The 19571-nt window shown below is 37.2% G+C and overlaps 1 protein-coding gene and 1 pseudogene across 3 annotated transcripts in view; both read right to left on the bottom strand.

Annotated features, from left to right (window-relative positions):
* Window positions 1-3552: 3552 nt before the first annotated feature.
* The window catches only part of CYB5R4 (cytochrome b5 reductase 4), a 104620-nt gene continuing 88601 nt past the window's right edge, over window positions 3553-19571 (bottom strand). For all 3 annotated transcript variants that reach the window (XM_078155252.1, XM_020969898.2, XM_020969899.2), the window contains 2 exons: window positions 14444-14608; window positions 3553-7195 (listed from right to left, as the gene is read on the bottom strand). In XM_078155252.1, the coding sequence (XP_078011378.1) occupies window positions 7141-7195; window positions 14444-14608 (220 nt within the window). In that variant the 3' untranslated portion in view covers window positions 3553-7140. The remainder of the gene's footprint in view (window positions 7196-14443; window positions 14609-19571) is intronic.
* On the bottom strand, window positions 7210-11946 carry LOC110196593 (small ribosomal subunit protein eS10 pseudogene; annotated as a pseudogene).

Genomic DNA, 19571 nt, shown 5'->3' on the forward strand with positions numbered 1-19571 from the left:
TGTGATCAATAAAATGAGGCAAAATAATTCCAAAGGACCCTCAATGAAAAATGCTATCTACCTCCAGAGAGAACTAATGAATTCGGACTACAGATTAAAATATGCTTCTTTTTATCTTATTTTTCTTGCTTTTTTTTGTGACATGGCTAATATGGAAATGTTTTGCATACCTTCATATATCTAATGAGTATCATATTGTTTGCTTTCTCAATGGGTAGGGGAAGGGAGGGAAGGATGGAGAGGATTTAGAACTCAATTTTTTTTCCTTAATATTTTATTTTTTTCTAATTAACATAAAAATAGTTTTCAATATTAACTTTTGTAAAATTTCGGGTTCCAAATTTTTATCTCTCCCTTTCTTCCCTCCCTAAGACAGCAAATAATCTGATATAGGTTATACATGTATAATCATCCACATTAGTCATGTTGTGAAAGAAGAATCAGAAAAAGAGAAAGAGAAAGAAAAAACAAAAAACAACAAAAAAGTGAAAATAGTACGCTTCAATCTGCATTGAAACTCCATCGTTCTTTCTTTGGATGTGGTATTTTCCATTACGAATCTTTTGGAATTGTCTTGGAAGAGCTAAGTCTATCATAGTTAATCATCACACAGTGTTGCTGTGTACAGTGTTCTCCTGGTTCTGCTCACTTCACTATCAGTTCATGTAACTCTTTCCAGGTTTTTTGAAAACCACCTGCTCATCATTTCTTACAGAACAATAGCATTCCATTACATCCATATACCACAACTTGCTCAGCCATTCCCCAATTGATGGGCATCCTCTCAATTTCCAATTCTTTGCCACCACAAAAAGAGCTGCTATGAATATTTTTGTACATGTAGCTCCTTTTCCCATTTGTATGATCTCTTTGGGATATAGCCCTAGAAGTGCTATTGCCGGGTCAAAGGGTATGCACAGTCTTATAGCCCTTTGGGCATAGTTCCAAATTGTTCTCCAAAATAGTTGAATCATTTCACAACTCCACCAACAATTGGATTAGTGTTCCAATTTTCCCACATCTTCTCCAACATTTATCATTTTCCTGTTTTGTCATGTTGGCCAATCTGATAGGTGTGATGTGGTACCTCAGGGTTGTTTTGATTTGCATTTCTCTAATCAATAATGATTTAGAGCATTTTTTCATATGGCTTTAATTTCTTCATCTGAGAAATGTCTGTTCATATCCTTTCACCATTTACCATTTGGGGACAGCCATTGCCCAATTTATGGGAATCCCCTCAATTTCTAACTTTTTGCCACCACGAAAAAGCACATGTGGTTCCTTTTCCTCTTTTTCATGATGTCTTTGGGATACAGACCCAATAGTGGTACTGCTGTATCAAAGGGTACGCACAGTTTTATGGTCCTTTGCACATAAGAACTCAATTTTTTAAAAAAATGTTAAAATAAAAAAAATTTAAATACTTTTTAGCTCTGCAATCTTTGAAATGCTACAAAATGAAAAAATTATGTAATTTTTATTTACATATTTATGTAAATTGTATAAATCATTTTAGGATCAGGTAGTTTAAAGCACCTCATAATTTTTTTAAATTACCCTGGCATTTTGTAATAAAAACATTGCTTCATTGTCTGCGCCTGTCATTCTCTTTCTTTCTTGCTCTCCCTTCCCCAGTCCCAATCTTCAGTCCATCTTCTCTCTCATAAAAGTTTTCTGGTAGAATGCTTTCATTTGTCAACTGGAAAGTACAGCCATGGGCTTAAGGAATTAAATAAATCCCAAGAAAGCAAACAACACCCTACCTGAGCTCTATCTACTCAGTCAGGTAAACACAATGCTTTAAAGCAATACTGGCAAAAGCTTGTTAAAAAAAAATAATGTAAAGAGTCAACAACTGCATTTAAAAAAAAAAGACTCCAATTGAATTTGTAGAGCAGTCTCATGTGAACCTCTGTTGACTGGCAGTCTCTTCTGAGGTATTCATGCCAAGAAATAAAACTGAGTAACTAAAGCATGGGTAAACAAACAATCACAGAAGAACAGTGAGAGGGTGGGAGTAGAAATCCACCACCAAGAACAAGTTTCTAAAAGCCTCATTTGCATTGGCAACCCAATCGAGATTTGCACATTCATTGGGCTCCAGCAGGAGATGAGTCTTCCAAAGGGTTCATTTCCTTGCTCTGTGAATGTTTTCTAATTAGTCTATTAAAATGATCTGGATCAGACATATTGTGTACTTCACAGTGCTGAGATCAACAACTTGATTAAGAAACCAGGGAGGACTCCTCACTTGCTCTATTGTATAGACCTGTTTTAGTAAGTTGCTGAAATTCATATCCACTGTTTCCACATGCAACTGGGAAATAAGAAATACAGGAAACGGGGTACAGAACTCTATCCTGCTCTAGAGGAAAATAGAAGGGGAAGGGGATAAGAGAAGGGAGGGGGGAGAGACAGAAGAGAAGGCAGACCAGGGGAAGGGGTATTCAGAATGCATGCCCTCTTGGGGTGGGGGGAGGGGTGAGAAATTTGGAACTAAAAATAAATAAATTTATGAAATTCATATCCACCTACCAGAAAGATATAGACAGACGAGAACTCAGAGAGGAGCAATTTAACAATGGGGACAAACCATTGATTTTTGAATGAAAGTTAAAGGTACTGAACATATCCATGTCGCTTTTGGGTGATCTGTTACTTGGGAGCTATCACATGAAATACAGGGTTTGAGGATTCACAGCAAAATTTGGCTACCTCTGGTTTCTCTGGAGGACTTTGCTGGGTAAACTGTTTTGCACAAGAGATGCTCTTTAGGCACTCATTAATAGGGCAACGTTTGCCATTCTAGAATTGTAGTTGACAGTTTTAGGGGATTTTACCTAACAGGATATCACCTTATTGTGTGGGATCTCTCCAGCCCTTCTCCAATGCAGAATGATCCTGAAGCATCCATACACTTCATTTGAATTTTCAATAACCAGATCCCTTTTTTTCTCCCCAGACCTCTGATTTCATTACTGTAAAGAATTCCTGAGCAGAATTTCCCACCAGTAACTTAGAATTTAGAATCTTAAAGATGCTGGAGCACTGAAAGGTAAATTACTTGTCCATGATTACACAGCTTGAATGCATCAAAGGCAGTACTTAAACAAGAGATTCTTAAACATTCTTGTCATGAATGCCTTTGGCAGTTGGGTGATAATTATGGACCCATTCTCAGAATGTTTTTCAATACATAAAATAAAATACATACACACTATACTCTGTGATGTTTCTCTAATAGTATTTTATGTGGCGATCTAATCTGTGACCAATGCAATTTTTTGATTTGTGAAAATGAATCCTCCTCAAAATTAGGCATTTTCCTCTCTTTAACCTGATTAAAATTACTAAAGAAACATATTTCAGCAAAACCCATGGAACTTCAAGATTTATCTTTTTTTTTTTAACATAAAACAGATTTCCATTGTCCTCTGGAAATATCCTTTTTTCTTACTTTTCCAAATGGTGTGAAGTTCCACAAAGAGTTACGTCCTAAAGTTTACGTGCGGGGGTTTGGGGGTCGGGAGAATAATGTCTAAATTCAAATTCACTTCAGCCAACATTTATTAAGCACCTACTATGTGCCAGGCACTGTGCTGAGTGCCGATACAAAGATTGGGGGAAAAAACCCCCAACATAATTCCTGCCCTCATGGGGTTCACAATCTAATGAGGGAGTGATCTGTACATAAGTATGTAACAAGTCAAAAAGTAATGAGGGAAAAGGAAACTTTATAGGAAAATCTGAGAAGGGAGGGATCCTTTCTAACTGGAAGGCTCTAGGAAGGTTTCATGGAAGAGTTGGTACCTGGGACCATTCACCCTGAAGGAAGAGAACAATTTCAAGAGTCAGAATCAAGGAGGCAATGTGTCTTGGGAATAGGGAACAATCAGTATGAATGCAGAGATGAGAGAATGTGCATGAGTGTATGAAAAGGTCAGGGAGTATCTAGGATTATATCAGGGAATACCTAGTTCATCTGGAATAGAGATTGCATAAAGGGAGAGTGACATAAGTCTGGAAAGATATGCTGAAGACAGAGTAAGACCCTTAAAAGCCAGGCTTGAAGCTTTGTACTTCACTGTGAAGGAAACAGGGAGACACTTAAGGTTTTTGAGAAATGGAATGACATGGTTGAGATATGGCACGGAACAGAGGTTAGGAATTAGAGGCACAAAGTCCTGGTTCAAATCTTGCCTCTGACCCTTACTAGCCATGGGCAAGTCAACCAATCTCTCTGAGCTCCAGGCAACTAAGTTATAACATGGGCTGTGAAAGAACTCCCTCCACCAATTAAATCTAGATCCTTGACACATTTGTGATGTGACATGTTCTAAGAACTATATACTAAGGATATCTGGGCACCTGTACGTAGGATGCGTTGGAGGGAGAGATACTAGCGGCAGGGAGCTCTTAACAGTATAGAAAAGGGATGATGAAGACCTGAGCTAGATCAGTGGCAGTGTGAGGCTGATAAAAAATCTATGGAACATAGTGCATGGTGCAATCATTAGGATTTGGTAACTGAATGGATGTGGGAGGAATGACCTAAAAGGGTGGAAAACGTCTCCTAGTTTTCACACTTTGGTGACTATGGGGATGATGGTGCCACCAACAGAAATATATCAGTTAAATGTGGCTGGGTTTAGGATGGGGAGGGAGTAACAACCTCGGAAGGTTGGTGGGTAGGTGCTATTATTATCCCCATTTTACAGCTGAGGAAAGTGAGGCAGACAGAGGTTAAGTGACTTGCCCATGGTCACCTAGCTGGGAAGTTTCCGAAGGCGAAATACAAACTCATATTTTCCTGACTCCAGGCCCAGCGCACAATCCGCTGTGTGACCCAACTGCCTCTCAGTTCACTTTCTGACATACGACATTTACACTGTCTGTGAGAAAGCCAGGTGATGTCCAGCAGAGGAGGGATTGGGATTTGTGAGTCATCTATGAAGAAGTTTTGGGGCTACAGGAGCACATGAGACAACCAAAGGAGGGAATATATAGACAAGAGGTTAGATGGATAGAACCATCAAGGACACCCATACTTTGGGCCTGGGAAGAAGGGCCTCAAAGGAGTCTGAGAAGGAGCAGACAGACAGGAGAACTAGGAGAGACCAGTATCATGGAAGCCAAGGGATATGTAGGATGGGATGTTAATGTCACAAGTTGCCCAAAAATCAAGAATGAGGTGGTGAAGTCCAAGGCTAGCCCACATAATCCCATAATGTAGATGAAATACACATTTAGGATGAAAACCAGAAGAAAATTCCAATGCTCCAGTCCTAATACAGAGAAAACACAAATGAATAAGCAACTATTTCTTTTAATGCTGGTGCTTAATTAAGGGAAATCAGTTTAGTCAGAGGGGTACAAAGAGGTAGAGGAAGACTTTTCTGGACATTCTGAACTGCAGAACACTTTTAAGTGCTTCAGAAAATTTGAACTTAAAAGTTTAGAGCTAGAAGAGGCCTTAAAAATAAACTGATTTTATAGATGAGGAAAAATAAGGTTCAAAGAAGTGTAAGTCACATTTCATATAGCTAGTTAGAGGCAAGTTCAGTAACAGAACTCAGAATCTCATTCATTTCCATCCCTCCTCAATTTAGGGTTTTTCAATTGGGATTGGGAGGATGAGGTATGGTTCCTGGCCACAAGATCGGTTATCTAATTACAAAATTTTGTAAAATAAAGTTAGACTTTACCTTACCTCTATGAAAACAATATCCAACATGATGATATTATACTAAGCGAAACTGAAAAAAATCCAAGTCACTTCAGCTATTTGACCTCACTACTCACCATTCAATAAAATCACCCATCCATGTGCACTTACTTCATTTTAACTATCTTGCTAGCCCTTTTCTGCACGCCTCCATGGAGGCAGGTGAAGGTCTTTAATACTGGTGAGGAGAAAGAATAAACTGTTCACACCCCCACTAAGGAAATTTCCCCACTGTGAGGTAAGGGAAGAATGACAAGCAAAGAACAAAGTAGTTACACAATGTTCCTTACAAAATCAGACAGCCAACCGTCTCAAAATAAAGTATTAGAACTTAACTCACTCCTAGTCTGCATTCTCCCTTCCCTCCCTACTCCCCCAATGGAACAACCTTTCAAATGCTTTCTTCTGGCTGATTAAAGTCACATTCTCTGCACTGATGTGCCCAGATTTTTATTTTTATTTTGGTTAAAGAAGTGACACCTGCCTCTTTCACTATCATTTATCTTGGGTTATTTTCTCATGTATCCAAGCATTTCCACAAAGGTTTATCCAAAATTCTAAACAGCTCCCTCTCCCTGAATTCTTCTTAGATGCTACAACTTTCAACTCGGGGTTGGGATACCTACGGTCTAAGACCCAGCTGCCCTATACTAACTATCTTTGTGACCTTGGGTGAATGATTTACTTCTAACTTCTCTGTGTCTCAGTTTCCTCATCTATAAATGAAATGGTTGGATCTAATGACTTGTAAGGTCCCTTCCAGCTCTAAAGTTATACACAGAGGGACAATGGATTTTAGAGCTAGAGGTCCACCCTTGCTACATTCATCACATTTCCAACAAGGATTAAAAAAATACTTACATATAATTTTATCCTACTTTGTATCAATGTCATATACATAAAAAAACTTGTTTGGGTCATTTAATAAATCATAACATTCCATAGTTTAATACTAATAACAAGAACCTAAGTGATCATTTCCTGAGTTAACAGTGCAATGTAAAATTCAGACTGTATTGCTAAGAAGACATTTTACAGCATAGAAATGTGATCAAAGTGACCATTTACCACATAATGAATCATAAAATACTTATAATAGGGCCTTACAGTAGAACAGTGAATCGTTTAAAAGTGATTCTGTAACATTTTTCATCTAGAGCCATAAATACTGTCTCCATGAATGAACTACCCAGATGAAAAGCGAACAGCAGTAGTAACATCGGTCAAGATGCCAAGACAAAGTCTGACAAATGTTGTTACTGAAGAGACGGCTGCATGTCACTGAAGAAACCCTAAGATTGGCCTTGTAGGCACCTTCTATTATGTGTATAAAAAAAAGTTTCCTTTAAAAAAAAATCCACGCACTCAGAAACAGCTACATAAATTTGGCAAGATCCTGCAGGAGCTCTTCACTATGCAGTAAAACTATGGACCTCTTCTTGGGAAAAGTTAAGATCCTTCAGCAATCTGAAAGAGAAAACCAAAATGTATGTTTCTTTAGGATCATCAGAAAGGAGAAAGGAAAAGGTAAAGTTAATAGTCTGTCAATAATACCAGAACATCATGCCACTAAGAGATTCAGTCTGGCTAAGCCACTTAACCTGGACAAAATCTTTTTAAAACTATCTTTAAATTGCTTTAAGAGGAAAATAACAAATACATTTCAGAAATGACTACCCACTCTATAAAATATATATTCAATATGCATAGCATGCTAAAGCCAAGTAGAAAAAAAGGTTGTCTAAAATATTTCCTAAGAGTACTCTTAAAAATGTCTGCTTTTCCTTCACTTCAGTTATGTCCAACTCTTTGTGACCTCACTGGGGTTTTCTTGGCAAGGATACTGGAGTGGTTTGCCATTTCCTTCTTCAGGTCATTTTACAGATGAGGAAACTGAGGCAGAGTTAACTGACTTGCCCAGGGTCACACAGCTAGTTAATGTCCGAGGCTAGATTTGAACTCACGAAGATGAGTCCTTCTGGCTTTAGGTCTGGTGCTCCATCCACTGCACTATCTAGCTGACCCAAACGCCCTTCTCCCCACCACCAATATTAAGGTTATCTCTACAACCATAGCAAATGTAGGAAAAAAACTTCTTAAACTGCAGCCAACTACCTGCCTTTTGAAAAATGTACAGCTTATTTTTATTTTAAGATATACAATAATTTCTAACACTCCCCTACTTATCTGTGTCCTCTTTTGAATTTCCTTTGGCTCTCTTCTGAGTATTTTTAATGTTTCATTAATGTCCTTTTCTTTTTCTTTATTTTTTTTGCATTAGTATCAATACCTCTCCTTCACTCTCTTAACAATTCTTCCTCCTGAACACCCCCACTCCCATCCCTAAAAAAATCCCTCCCTAGCAACAACTATAGTCTAGCAAATCAGATTCTCACATTGGCTATGTCTGAAATCATACATCTTAGTTTTCAATTCCAGTTCCATTGTCTATATGCCAAGAACAATAAAATCAACCAATAAGTACTTATAAAGTACCTACTACATGCCAGGCATTCAGCCAGGTCCTGGGGATACAAATACAAAGAATAAAACAAAACCTATTTGCAAAGGATTTTCATTCTAACAGAGTGAGACAAGTACATAAATAAGTCTATGTGGAATAAATACAAAGAGAATAAACACAAAAAAGTATAATTAAATACAAGATAGGAAGTGTGAAGGTTCAGGGAAAATTTTAGGTATAAGATAACGCTTTTGAGCTTTCCTGAAAGAAGAAAGGGGTTATAGGAGGAAGAGGAGAGGAAGGAATGAATTTCAGAGGAGACAGTCAATACAGAGGCTCTAAAATGAGAGAGAATGCAACATGAGAGGGACACACAGAAGACCAGTCTGGCTGGATCTGTGTGGGAGGGGAAGTAATGCACAATTAGGCTGGAGAGTCAGGTTGGTTGGGGCCACGTTTTGAAGAGTTTTAAAAGCTAAAGAAGGGGCAGTTAGGTGGCCCAGTAGATAGAGTGCTGGGCCTGGAATCAGGAAGACCTAAGTGCAAATCTGGCCTCAGACTAGCTGTGTGACCTTGGGCAAGTCACTTAATGCTATCTGCCTCAGTTTCCTTATCTGTAAAATAAGCTGGAGAAGGAAATGGCAAATCACTCCAATATCTCTGCCAGTATCTCTCTCAAATGGGGTAACAGAGAGTCAGACATAACTGAACAACAACAACAAAAATGCTAAAGAGAGGAGGTTCTATTTTATTCTAGTGGAAATAGGGAGCCACTGGAGTTGACTGTATAAGGAAGTGATACGGTCAGATTTGTATTTCAGAAGTCACTCTGCATGGAGGATAGGATGGACTGGGACATGACTTAAGGCAGTGAGATGAATTAAGGTCATTACAGTAATCTGGGCAAGAGATGCTGGAGGCCCTGCAATAAGCTGGTGGCTGTGCACGAATAGAGAAGGAACTGGATGCTACATCACCAGTTTTCTGAAGTTGTGCCTGGTCATGACACTAATCAGATGCAACTTGTCTTTCAAAATGTTTCTCTGAATCCATCCCTTTTTACCATTTCTTATGGTGCAAACTATTTTATTGTATTTATATACTATAATTTGTTAAGGGATTAACAGGGAACTGTTAACAACTGTTAAAAGTTACACAAGCACTTTGTTTCCATTTCTGTGAATGAAAAAGATTTATTAAGCATTTACTATGGGTCAGAAACTGCGAAGCAATGAGGATGCAAATGCAAAGAACAAGATTGTCCTTAGACCCCTCAAAGAGTTTACTTCTAATAGGGAAAAGAACATATATGGGGTGTGGTAGCTACAAAAAAAAGTACTGCTATTAAATTTTTCGAACACTTTGGCAAGTTATTTCACTTTCTTTTGGCCTATTTGGAGAATCGTGAGGTCAAAGGGTATGTACAGTTTAGTAACTACTTGGGTATAATTCTAAACTGCTTTCCAGAATGGCCAGAACAATCCAAAACTCCACTAACAGGGCATTATTATGACCATAGGCTCTCCAACAATTGCCATTTTTCTTTTTAGTTTTTTTTGCCAGGCTTGATGGGTATGAAACTAAGAGTCGCTTTAATTTGCATTTCTCTTACTATTACTGATGGGGAGCATTTTTTGGTGTGGTTATTAATACCTTCACTTTTTTCTTTTGAAAATCACCAGTTCATATTCTTTGACATTTATCTATTAGGTAGCAGTGATTGTTTTCATATGTTTCTACAAATTCCCTAAATACCTTGGATACCAAATCTTTTTCAGAGAAGTTTGCAATAAACTTTGCAATAAACAGTTAACTGCTTCCCTTTTAACTATTCAATTTCAATTTTATATCATCAGAATTGCCTTTTATTTACTCACAGGATCACAGAACATGATCTAGAAGAGATCTGATAGACTATTTAAACAAAACCCCTCATTTTCAGAAAAGTAAACTCATATTAAGGAGGTTATATGACTTGTACAAGGTCATACAGGTAACACACTTCAGAAGCAGGTTTTAAATCTACGTTCCCTGACTCCAGAGTCAGTATTCTTTTCCATCCTAATTCCTTCCCAACTGCTGTCAAAGTTATGTCTTTCTCTTCTCTTCTAATTTGTTTATGATATGACCTTTAATATCTAGGTCACATATCCATTTTGAGCTTCCTGCAGCGTATAGTAGGAGATGTAATCAAAATCTGATTTCTGCCATATTGCTTTCCAATTTTCCTAACAATTTTTTTGTTGAAAATGGATGTCTTAATTCAGTAATCAGTGCCTTCCCTGCATTTATCAAACAATATGCTGCTGTGTTCAATTGTCTCAGGGTCTTGCCTAACAAACGGATCTACTGATCAACTTTTCTATTTGCTTTAAACCAGGACCAAAGTGTTTCGATGATTATTACTTTGTGGAACACAGAGATCTGGTACTGCAATGCCCCTTCCTTCCTATTATTTATTTCCTTTGATCTTGACCTTATGTTCACCTATAAGAATTTTGTTATTATTTTATCTAGTTCTATAAAATTAACTCTGGGAGTTTAATTGCAATGGCAATGAATCTATAAATAAATTTCAGTAGGACTGTCATCCTTATTATACTGGCACAGCCCAAAAATAAGAAATTAATCTCTCATCAATTCTTTAAGTCTTTCTTTTATTTTAAAAAGAATGCTTTATAGTTGTATTTATATAATTCCTGTATGTGGCATAGTAGCTGGGCACCCAGATATTTTACATATTTTGCAGTTGTTTTTCTCCCTAAATTTTATTCAATATGAAACAAATTTCTTTTATTAGGGAGGCTGATCACATCCACTACCAAATCCACATCTATAATGGAATTTGGTTGCTAATCCAGCACCAGCCTCAGCCTTCTTGTCAGGGGAAGTGACACTTTATCTGCATGGTTCTCTGTCAGCTTCATAAGTTGTGCAAACCACTCACTCTCGAGACCTTTGGGCTGTGGTCTGTCTATCTCCAGTGACTTCTGAAAAGCAAGGCAGGTACAATCTAAATGAATGGATAAAGGTAATCCTTGAGGGACTGAATACCCTCATTGGTAAGGTACCAGCTGAAATGTCTCCGTGCAAACTGCATGGGCTTCATGACATGCAAATTGGGTACATTGTTGCCTACCAGGTCAGGGTATATTGGAATGTGGACAACTTTTTTTAACTACTATTATTCCCCCTTGAAAAAGGAATTCATAAACGGCATCTTGGGTATCAATATTTCAGCAGCTGTTATAGCATAGATGGAGCTGGGCTAGAAAGGTGTGTAGATATTTTGAATGGAATTCTTTTTCTTAGCTCCTCCTGCTGGGTTATGGTGGCAGCATACAAAAAGAATGACAATTTTTGTAGATATATAATAATAAGATATTAACTGTGTCAAGTAATTCTTTTAGCTAAATCTCTAGGGTTCTCTAAGTTTCATCTATAAAACGTAATAAATGTTTCTTCTGCAAAGTTTGTCTTACTTGTGACTATTCATTCCCTCCTGGATGCTACCCTCCTTCTTACACCCATCTCTCCTTGTCCCCACCTGTTTTCCTGCTGGATTTAATATATTTCTACATCAAATTGTGTGTGTGTGTGTGTGTGTGTGTGTGTGTGTGTGTGTGTTTCAGTGCTCCTTTGCCTGGTTCCAATGACAGCGAAGGAAGGAAACAAGCAGCTAGTACGTGCCAAGCACTGTGCTAAGCATTTTACAAATATTATCATGAGTGAGGTTCATGATATCTTCACTCATCCTAACTCCTCCTCCACGTTTAGCTTTTCTTCTCACATGTCCGAATTATGAGAAGTAATAAGTTGCCCCCATTTCTTGGTCATTTCTTCCATAGATTATTCCTTTGTCCTTTCACTTTGACTTTTTATGTGTATAATGTAATACAGAGAGGTTTAAATAACTGCTGCAATTGAAATACAAACAACTAAGTCCTGGGTGTAACTGTGAGGATTAATTATCTGTAACAAATTCAAAATCCTGGGCTGGTTTCTTGCTATCATCCATCACACCTCTAGATGCCTCAGTTCCTCACTGCTCAGCTAAGGAAATGCAAATCTGTTTTAATATGAGTCTAAACAAACTAACATCAAAAAAGCAAACCTGCTTCAAGATGACATTCTAAGGCCTAATAGAAATTACTTTTGACAATGCAATGTTTGAAATTACTTAAACTAATGACCATTATTAACAATACTATAAACACAAATGTAATTTGTACATTCCCACATATTGTATACAATATATTCAGTTCAAAACATATATAATATGTACACGTGTGTATAAACAACCATATGATTTAGTCAGCACAGGAAATTCCTGGGATGGCAACTCCTTCCTCTAGGGTAAATCACAACCCACATGACTTACAAGACAATGTTTTAGAAGGTTTTCTGAGGCACACAGAGGTTAAGTGACTGAGAAGACTAGTATGTGTCAAAAGCAGGGTTTGAAAGTGAGTCTTTTCTACTGCTAAACCTAATCTTGTTATCACCACAGAGGATTTTTCAACATTTTTTATGTCATGGACCCATATGGCAGTCTCATGAAGTCTATGGACTTCTCAGGACAATATTTGTTTTTACTTAATAATTGAAGAAAACACCAAATCTCAGGTTAGTGAAAATAAAAATGTAATGTTCTTCCCATTTAAGATCATAGATCTCTTGAAATCTATTCAAAGGGGTCCATGTACCATATCTTAAGAACTCCTATACCATATCATTAGCAGTGCAATTAGTCTAATGCCTGCAAAGATGCATTCTTCCCAATAACTTATTCTAAGAACATCATTAATTACTCTTCACTGCAGATTAAAAGTTGTAGCATGGATTTGAAAAAGCATAGAATATAACATCCATTTGAAGGAAAAAGATTACCTATTTTCAAATAACGTCAATTCAAGAGGGAATATTCTAAAATTAGTTAAACCAAAAATGAAATGAAAATTTTTCTCCAAGTCTCTATATGCAGAAATTTATTTACTTTTTTTAGACTGAAAAGGAAATGAAATTTAGTGACAAGAATTAGAAAAAGGTCTTTCACCTAGTAGTTTCCGTCTTTTTTTTTAAATTATATTTAGGCAATTGGGGTTAAGTGACTTGCCCAGGGTCACACAGCTAGTAAGTGTGAAGTGTTTGGTCTGAGGCCAGATGTGAACTCAAGTCCTCCTGATTCCAAGGCCAGACAGAAGCTCTATCCACTGAGAAACCTCGCTGCCCCTATTCATAAATTTTGAATGATGGATCTGTTTGTCTGAATATTTTCAAGCATTATTATAAAATGGAATCAGACAACAGTCATTTTCAAATAGTCTTTTATGCTGTCCACTACTATCAATTCTTGATTACTCACGTATTGATTATTTCTGTGTGTGTGGGGAAATTAATGCTTTTTCTCATCCTTTTCCTCCTAATGCTTGGCTTTCAATCACTTTATTGTTTATTGGTATTTGCACCACTTGACAGTGAAGCAAAGAGGAAAGAATTAAACCACAAGTCAGCCTTAAGTTTTCCTTGACATTTCTGTTAAAAAGTGTAGTAAGAGGCTAAAACTAAATGTCTAAAATGGGGTTTTTGAATTCATCCACATTCCTCTGTCTTTTCAGCAGCTTAAATAACTGGGAGCTGGCCATCTCTTCTTTTCATAGTGAATAACATATTCTTTCTGCTCCCAACTCTGCAACTAATAATAACACTAGCTAACATTTATATAACTTGTAAAGGTTCACAAGGCTCTTTACATATTAATATATATAAAATGAGATAATTCTCATTTAATTCTCCCAGTTTTGTGAGACTGATGCCATTATTGTCCCCATTTTACAAACGAGATTGAGGCTCAGAGAGGTTAAGTGACTTGCCCAAGGTCATACATCTCGTAAATATCCAAGGAAGGATTCAAATTCAGGTCTCCCTGACTCCAGGCCCAGAGGTATCAAACACATGGCCTACAACACTCCTACATGTGGCCCAAACCAGCTTAAAATGTAATTGGGAAATATTTAACACAATAAAAATATAACAGAATAAAATATTAATATGTGGTTTTCTAAGTCAATATACACCCACAGGGAACCTTATGTATAGTTTAGTGCCTTCATCACCCCACCTCATGTTTCTATTTGAGTTGACACCCTGCACTAAGCTATGTAGCTACCTCTTAATTACAACTGTATGATATAAAGATTAATTTTATTTTTTAATGGTTGTTATGGTCATTTTTTGTTATTCATATTTACCTTATTCCTTGTTCTGTGAAGGGTGCTGGCCCACAAATGCAGATGAGGACTCTAGAGTTTTCCAAGCTTCTTTTCACAAACTTAGAAAGAAGAGGTAATGAAATTCTTCCCTGTTTGCCTATCCATTCACAGGTGGGCTCTGAGAGAATAAATTCAACTTCAAATCTACAAAAAGGGCACAAATTAAAAAAAAAAGGTTACATATTGTTCCTAAATATATATATATATATATATGCTCAATTCAACAAACATTTATTACATGTCTTCTATGTGATAGGCACTGTGCCAGGTGTTGGGGGTATAAACAAAACAACCTCTGCCCTCAAGGAAATTATATAACTATGCTGTACAGATGGTATGCAGATGAGTATAAACAACATAAAATATTGTTAACCTAGAACAGTTATGGATGGCATATGTCAAATAACAGCCCCTATGTTTATGTAATTCTTGCCATACACCGTCTCAAGTGATATCCACAGCTATGTAGTACCATGCTTAGGACTTAGGGAGGTGAAGAAACTTGCTTAAGGTCACAAAGCTAATGAGAGAAAAAGCCAGGACTCAAACCCCAGTCTTCTGAGTTCAAAGTCTTACAATAAGCCAATCACTGTTTTCCTTAGCTTCTTGCAAGATTTATATCGTATTACTTTTCTTTCCTCAAATTTATTTTTATATTTTTGTAGAGTAGAAAGTTTAAGGTGCTTCCCAAAGAATACATTAGATCATTAACAAATACTCAAAATTCTAAATCCATGTTTACTGAGCATGAGATTTTGTGAATACTAAGTAGAAATATTTTGCCTGTTTCTCCAAACACAGCAAAAAACTGGTTCCAAGGGAATTCAGAACTCCTATTTCTAATAATAATCTTTTACCAATTGTAACAAATACAAACTACAAAATGTGAGCACAAAGGGTGACATTGTTAAAATGGAAAAAATAATGGAGATAATTCACAATAACGCTATCAAATACTCAACTACCAGAAAGCTAATTTTCTCAAAGGCACAGTGAACTTGTTACTTAAATTGCTAGTCAATAATAAAATGAATTTAAAATATCAAGTTATACCTGAGTTCTTTTGATCCATTTCAGAAAAAAAAAAACATTGGTATTATCACTATGTTCATTTCAATAGCAGTGAATCAAATCTGCTTCTAAATGTCTCAGTGAACATTCAGACTGATTGCTGAATAGCAGCAGCAACTAACTTTTGATACTCCAAATCACAAGAAAAGCCAAAGTCAATAGCTTTCATTGTTGCTGAGCAAGGGTACTGGCATCATGGTTTTATTACCATATTATTAGGCCCTTCTTCATTTTACCAAATGTCACAGAAAACTGATTTTTTTTCCCACAACGTTCCAAATGCCCAGGGAACTGGTTAGACTTTAGTGAACAGGAAATACATGTTCTTGAAAAGGTGATGCTTCCAGCAAAACTGTCCAATTTCGTATCAGCCCTTCCCATAAAAGTAATTCACCTTATCTTTCTTGCTATAGCAACTCATTCACAAAGACCTGGATTCAAAATCAATTTAAGATACTCAACTGAAAGAGCAAAAAACAATATCTCTTAAAATCTGCCACTTATGTACAGAGAAATATAGATGCTTCCCTACATGAAGCGACAGATAAATATTAGTTAAGCACCTATCAAGTGCCAGGAATTGAGTGAGGCACGAGGGATTCAAAGGCAAAAATGAACAGTCTCTGCTCTCAAGGAGTTTATATTCTATAGAAGGTGACATATACCCACAAAAATATATTCTCTATATGTGTATATGTGTATACATGTAAGCAGATATACATATATGTATTGTATGCACATAACAACACATACATAACCATATCTATATACACACATGTAGGTATACATGTATGTGTGTATATATGGATATATGTAAGTATAGTTATAGCTGTATTACATACATATGGTTATCCTTTCCACATTTTGACTGTTTCCCATTGGGGTTTCAATATATCACAGGTTGACATAAGAAATTAAATAGGATTTTTTCGGGAGTTTTGTGAAAGCCACAGACAACATGGGAAAGCCAGCAGATAACACAGAAAAAGACAACACAAAAATGCATAAAATATACATAGTACTTTATAGTAATTCCCCACAAAAGAAAAAGAAAAAATTCAAACTTCTTCTCTGGTACAAAGAGAGGGCCAAAAAGTTTTGCGCAGATTTTCCAGATCACAGGGGCACTGTGTCCCTAACCCCCATGATATGGAAGGGATAACTGAATATGATTTTTGGAAGGGGAGAAAAAGCACATGCAGACAGCTAGATCAGGAGAGACCTTATACAGCAGTGTCTGATCTGAACTCTAAAAGAAACTAGGAATTCTTACTGCTCCCTTTTAAAAAGTAGTAGCAAAAAGGGAGTATATTCCAGGTACAAGGTATAACAAAAAGTTGTACCACGGTTCTATCAGTAGGCTGTACCTAGGCAAAGGTATGAAGAAAGGAAAGGGAATTTAATGTGTAAAGAAAAACAAGAAGGCTGGTTTGGTGGGACCAAAGAGTAGGTAGAGGGCAATAACATATAAGGCTAGAAAGGTAGGTAAGAAAGAGATTGTAAAAGACTTAAACGCCTGAGGAGTTTGAATTTAAATGGAGAAGTAATAAGAGGCCACTAGAGTTTACTGAGCAAAAAAGTGACATAGTCAGACTCCTGATTTAGAAGTATCACTTTGACAACTGAGTGGAGGATGAATTGGAAAGGGAAGAGACATGAGGTAGGGAGACCAATTAGAAGGCCAAATAACTTTAGATATATTAACAATAAAATGTCTATAAATTCTCTGTTCTGTTTTCCACTTAGCTATGAAACTTGAATGAGCTACAAAACTACCAGAGAGTATACATTATACTTATCTCTCTACTGGCAGTAAGTGCCCACAGGCACTTTCTATTCTCAGGGTGCTAATAAAAGCACTTAATCAGTGGCATATCCTCAAGAGCACTCAACATCAAAATGTTGTTTCTCTTGCACTCAGTAACTAGTAGATTTACTCACTCAATGGCCGCATTTTTAATGTCAGTTTTTAAGTCGCAGGGGTCAAAATATTAGAAGACACCCTGTTCTCCAGAGCTAAGGCTCAGCAAGCAAGCTGTGCCCGGAGCTTGGCATAACAACAATCCTTTGCACTCACCCTCTCGATGATCTCAGCCACAGCAAAATCCCAGAATTGTTTCATATAATTATTTTATTGCTTTCACCAGCACCAGGTGTCCTTTGAGCTCAGACAAGTTCAGACAAGTACCCATGTTCAGGTCATGAAGCCCTACTATGAATCAAACTTATCTCACTATTGCTGTTACCCTTCATTGTCAGGGCTATAACCCACTGTGTAGCCACTGGTACAAGTATGGAGATCTCCCCACACTGCCTTGGGTCCCCCACTAGTGGCAAGGCCCAGACACATACGTCCAATCTGCCTCCTTACTTGCAAGATATTTCCCTCACTTTGAAATTAAACTTTTGTTTGATTCCTGACTCTTCTGCTTCTAGCCTGCTCTGTTGGGCTCTAGCCATCCACAGGTTAGAGGCCAGTTCCATCTGGTTGACATTAACTGGTGTCAGAAGTGGGATCCGATATGGAACCTGGCCACTGGACTCTCCAGTACTAGTGGGAATGGACCAGGCACCACCAGAGATTGATTTCTCCAGAGTCTGACCCCACCCTCATCTGGTGAGTCCTCTGCCCTTGGTCCCTGCTCCAATTCTCTGAGCTCCAGCCTTCACTGAGCTCAGCATTCTTTGTGAGGAAAAACTCTAGGGGGCCCTCCAGTGGCCCGGTTCATCTCAGATCACTCTGGTAAAGACATTCTTTCTTAAACTGCACACCTCTGTTAATTGGCCTCTCTGCGTGCCTCTGCTATTTTTAAACTGCATGCCTCTGTAAAATTACAACTGTGTACCTCTGACTGTTTTTTTTAATTGCATGCCTCAGTAACTGTGTCAAAATGGTTAAAATTAGAATTGTAATTGTGGGCTTTGTTAGAATTCTATGCATGTTTGTATCTTTGTTGTCATTTTGTCTGTGTTTGTGTGTTTGTAAAATATAAAATATCTGTGTGTCTTTGTGTTGTGAGCTAGATTCTATTACCTTGAAAGATTTAAAATGCAGTCAGCCAGAAAAACTTCTAAGGGCTGTAGCCAGACAGTTTAGAACACTGGGAAGGATTAATGAATTTTCATAGTTGAAGCAACTGTCTCAGGTAAGCAGGACTAACTTCCACTTTAGGTTTTCTGTGACAGATTAGCTTATAAGAAGAGAGAAAAAGAAAACATCTGCAAGACACTTTTTTTCCCGTCATTTCAGCTTTGGCTATGTTGGAATTACAGAAATAAAGTGAGATAATCAAAGTTCGTGGAACTGCTAAAAACATCTTAGCAGATTTTGGAGGTTTGGAGATTTATAATTTTTAAGACCGTAGGACAGAACTCCTGAGACTTTGGGGTAATTCCAGGAACTCACTCCCTTCTAAAATATTTTAGTAAGTTTTGGAGTACCACTTTGTAGAATGTGTTTTAAGGAAAAATAAGGATTAGATTTTATAAAAGTTTTAAAAGTAAATGGCAAGAGTAATAGCTTCATTGCTCTAGGGCAATGAAGGAAGGCAGCTAGTTTGGAAGTAATCCTAGAGTGAAGAAAGGAAAAAAATAGGTAAATGGTTTGTACCTTATAGCAATCTCTTGTTAACCCTCTCTTGACTTTCTAATCAAGAAAAGAGAAAAGATTGTTTAAACCAAAGGGATTCCTGTGACTCCTCCAGGTCAAGAGACCCTCTCCCTGTTAATACCTCTCATCCCAGATCAGATCCCCAAATCCAGGTGTTGCAAAAAAAAAAATGCTAGAAAAATGTAGGGAAACTTTATGTTCCAGCTGCAGAAATTTATTAGCTGTGTAATCTTAAACAAGTTATATTATCTCTATTTACACCAGTTTCTTGATCTGTAAAGAGAAAACTAATAATGGTACCCAACTTCCAGGGTTGTTGGGAGGATCAAATGATATAATGATTGTAAAGTGCTTAACACAGTGACTACCATATGCTAAGACTACATTATTTCTTGAATTGAATGTAATTGTTTCAAACCTGATCTA

This window comes from Phascolarctos cinereus, unplaced genomic scaffold, assembly GCF_003287225.1.
Source record: "Phascolarctos cinereus isolate Bilbo 61053 unplaced genomic scaffold, phaCin_HiC Scaffold_5;HRSCAF=322, whole genome shotgun sequence".
Lineage (NCBI taxonomy): Eukaryota > Metazoa > Chordata > Mammalia > Diprotodontia > Phascolarctidae > Phascolarctos > Phascolarctos cinereus.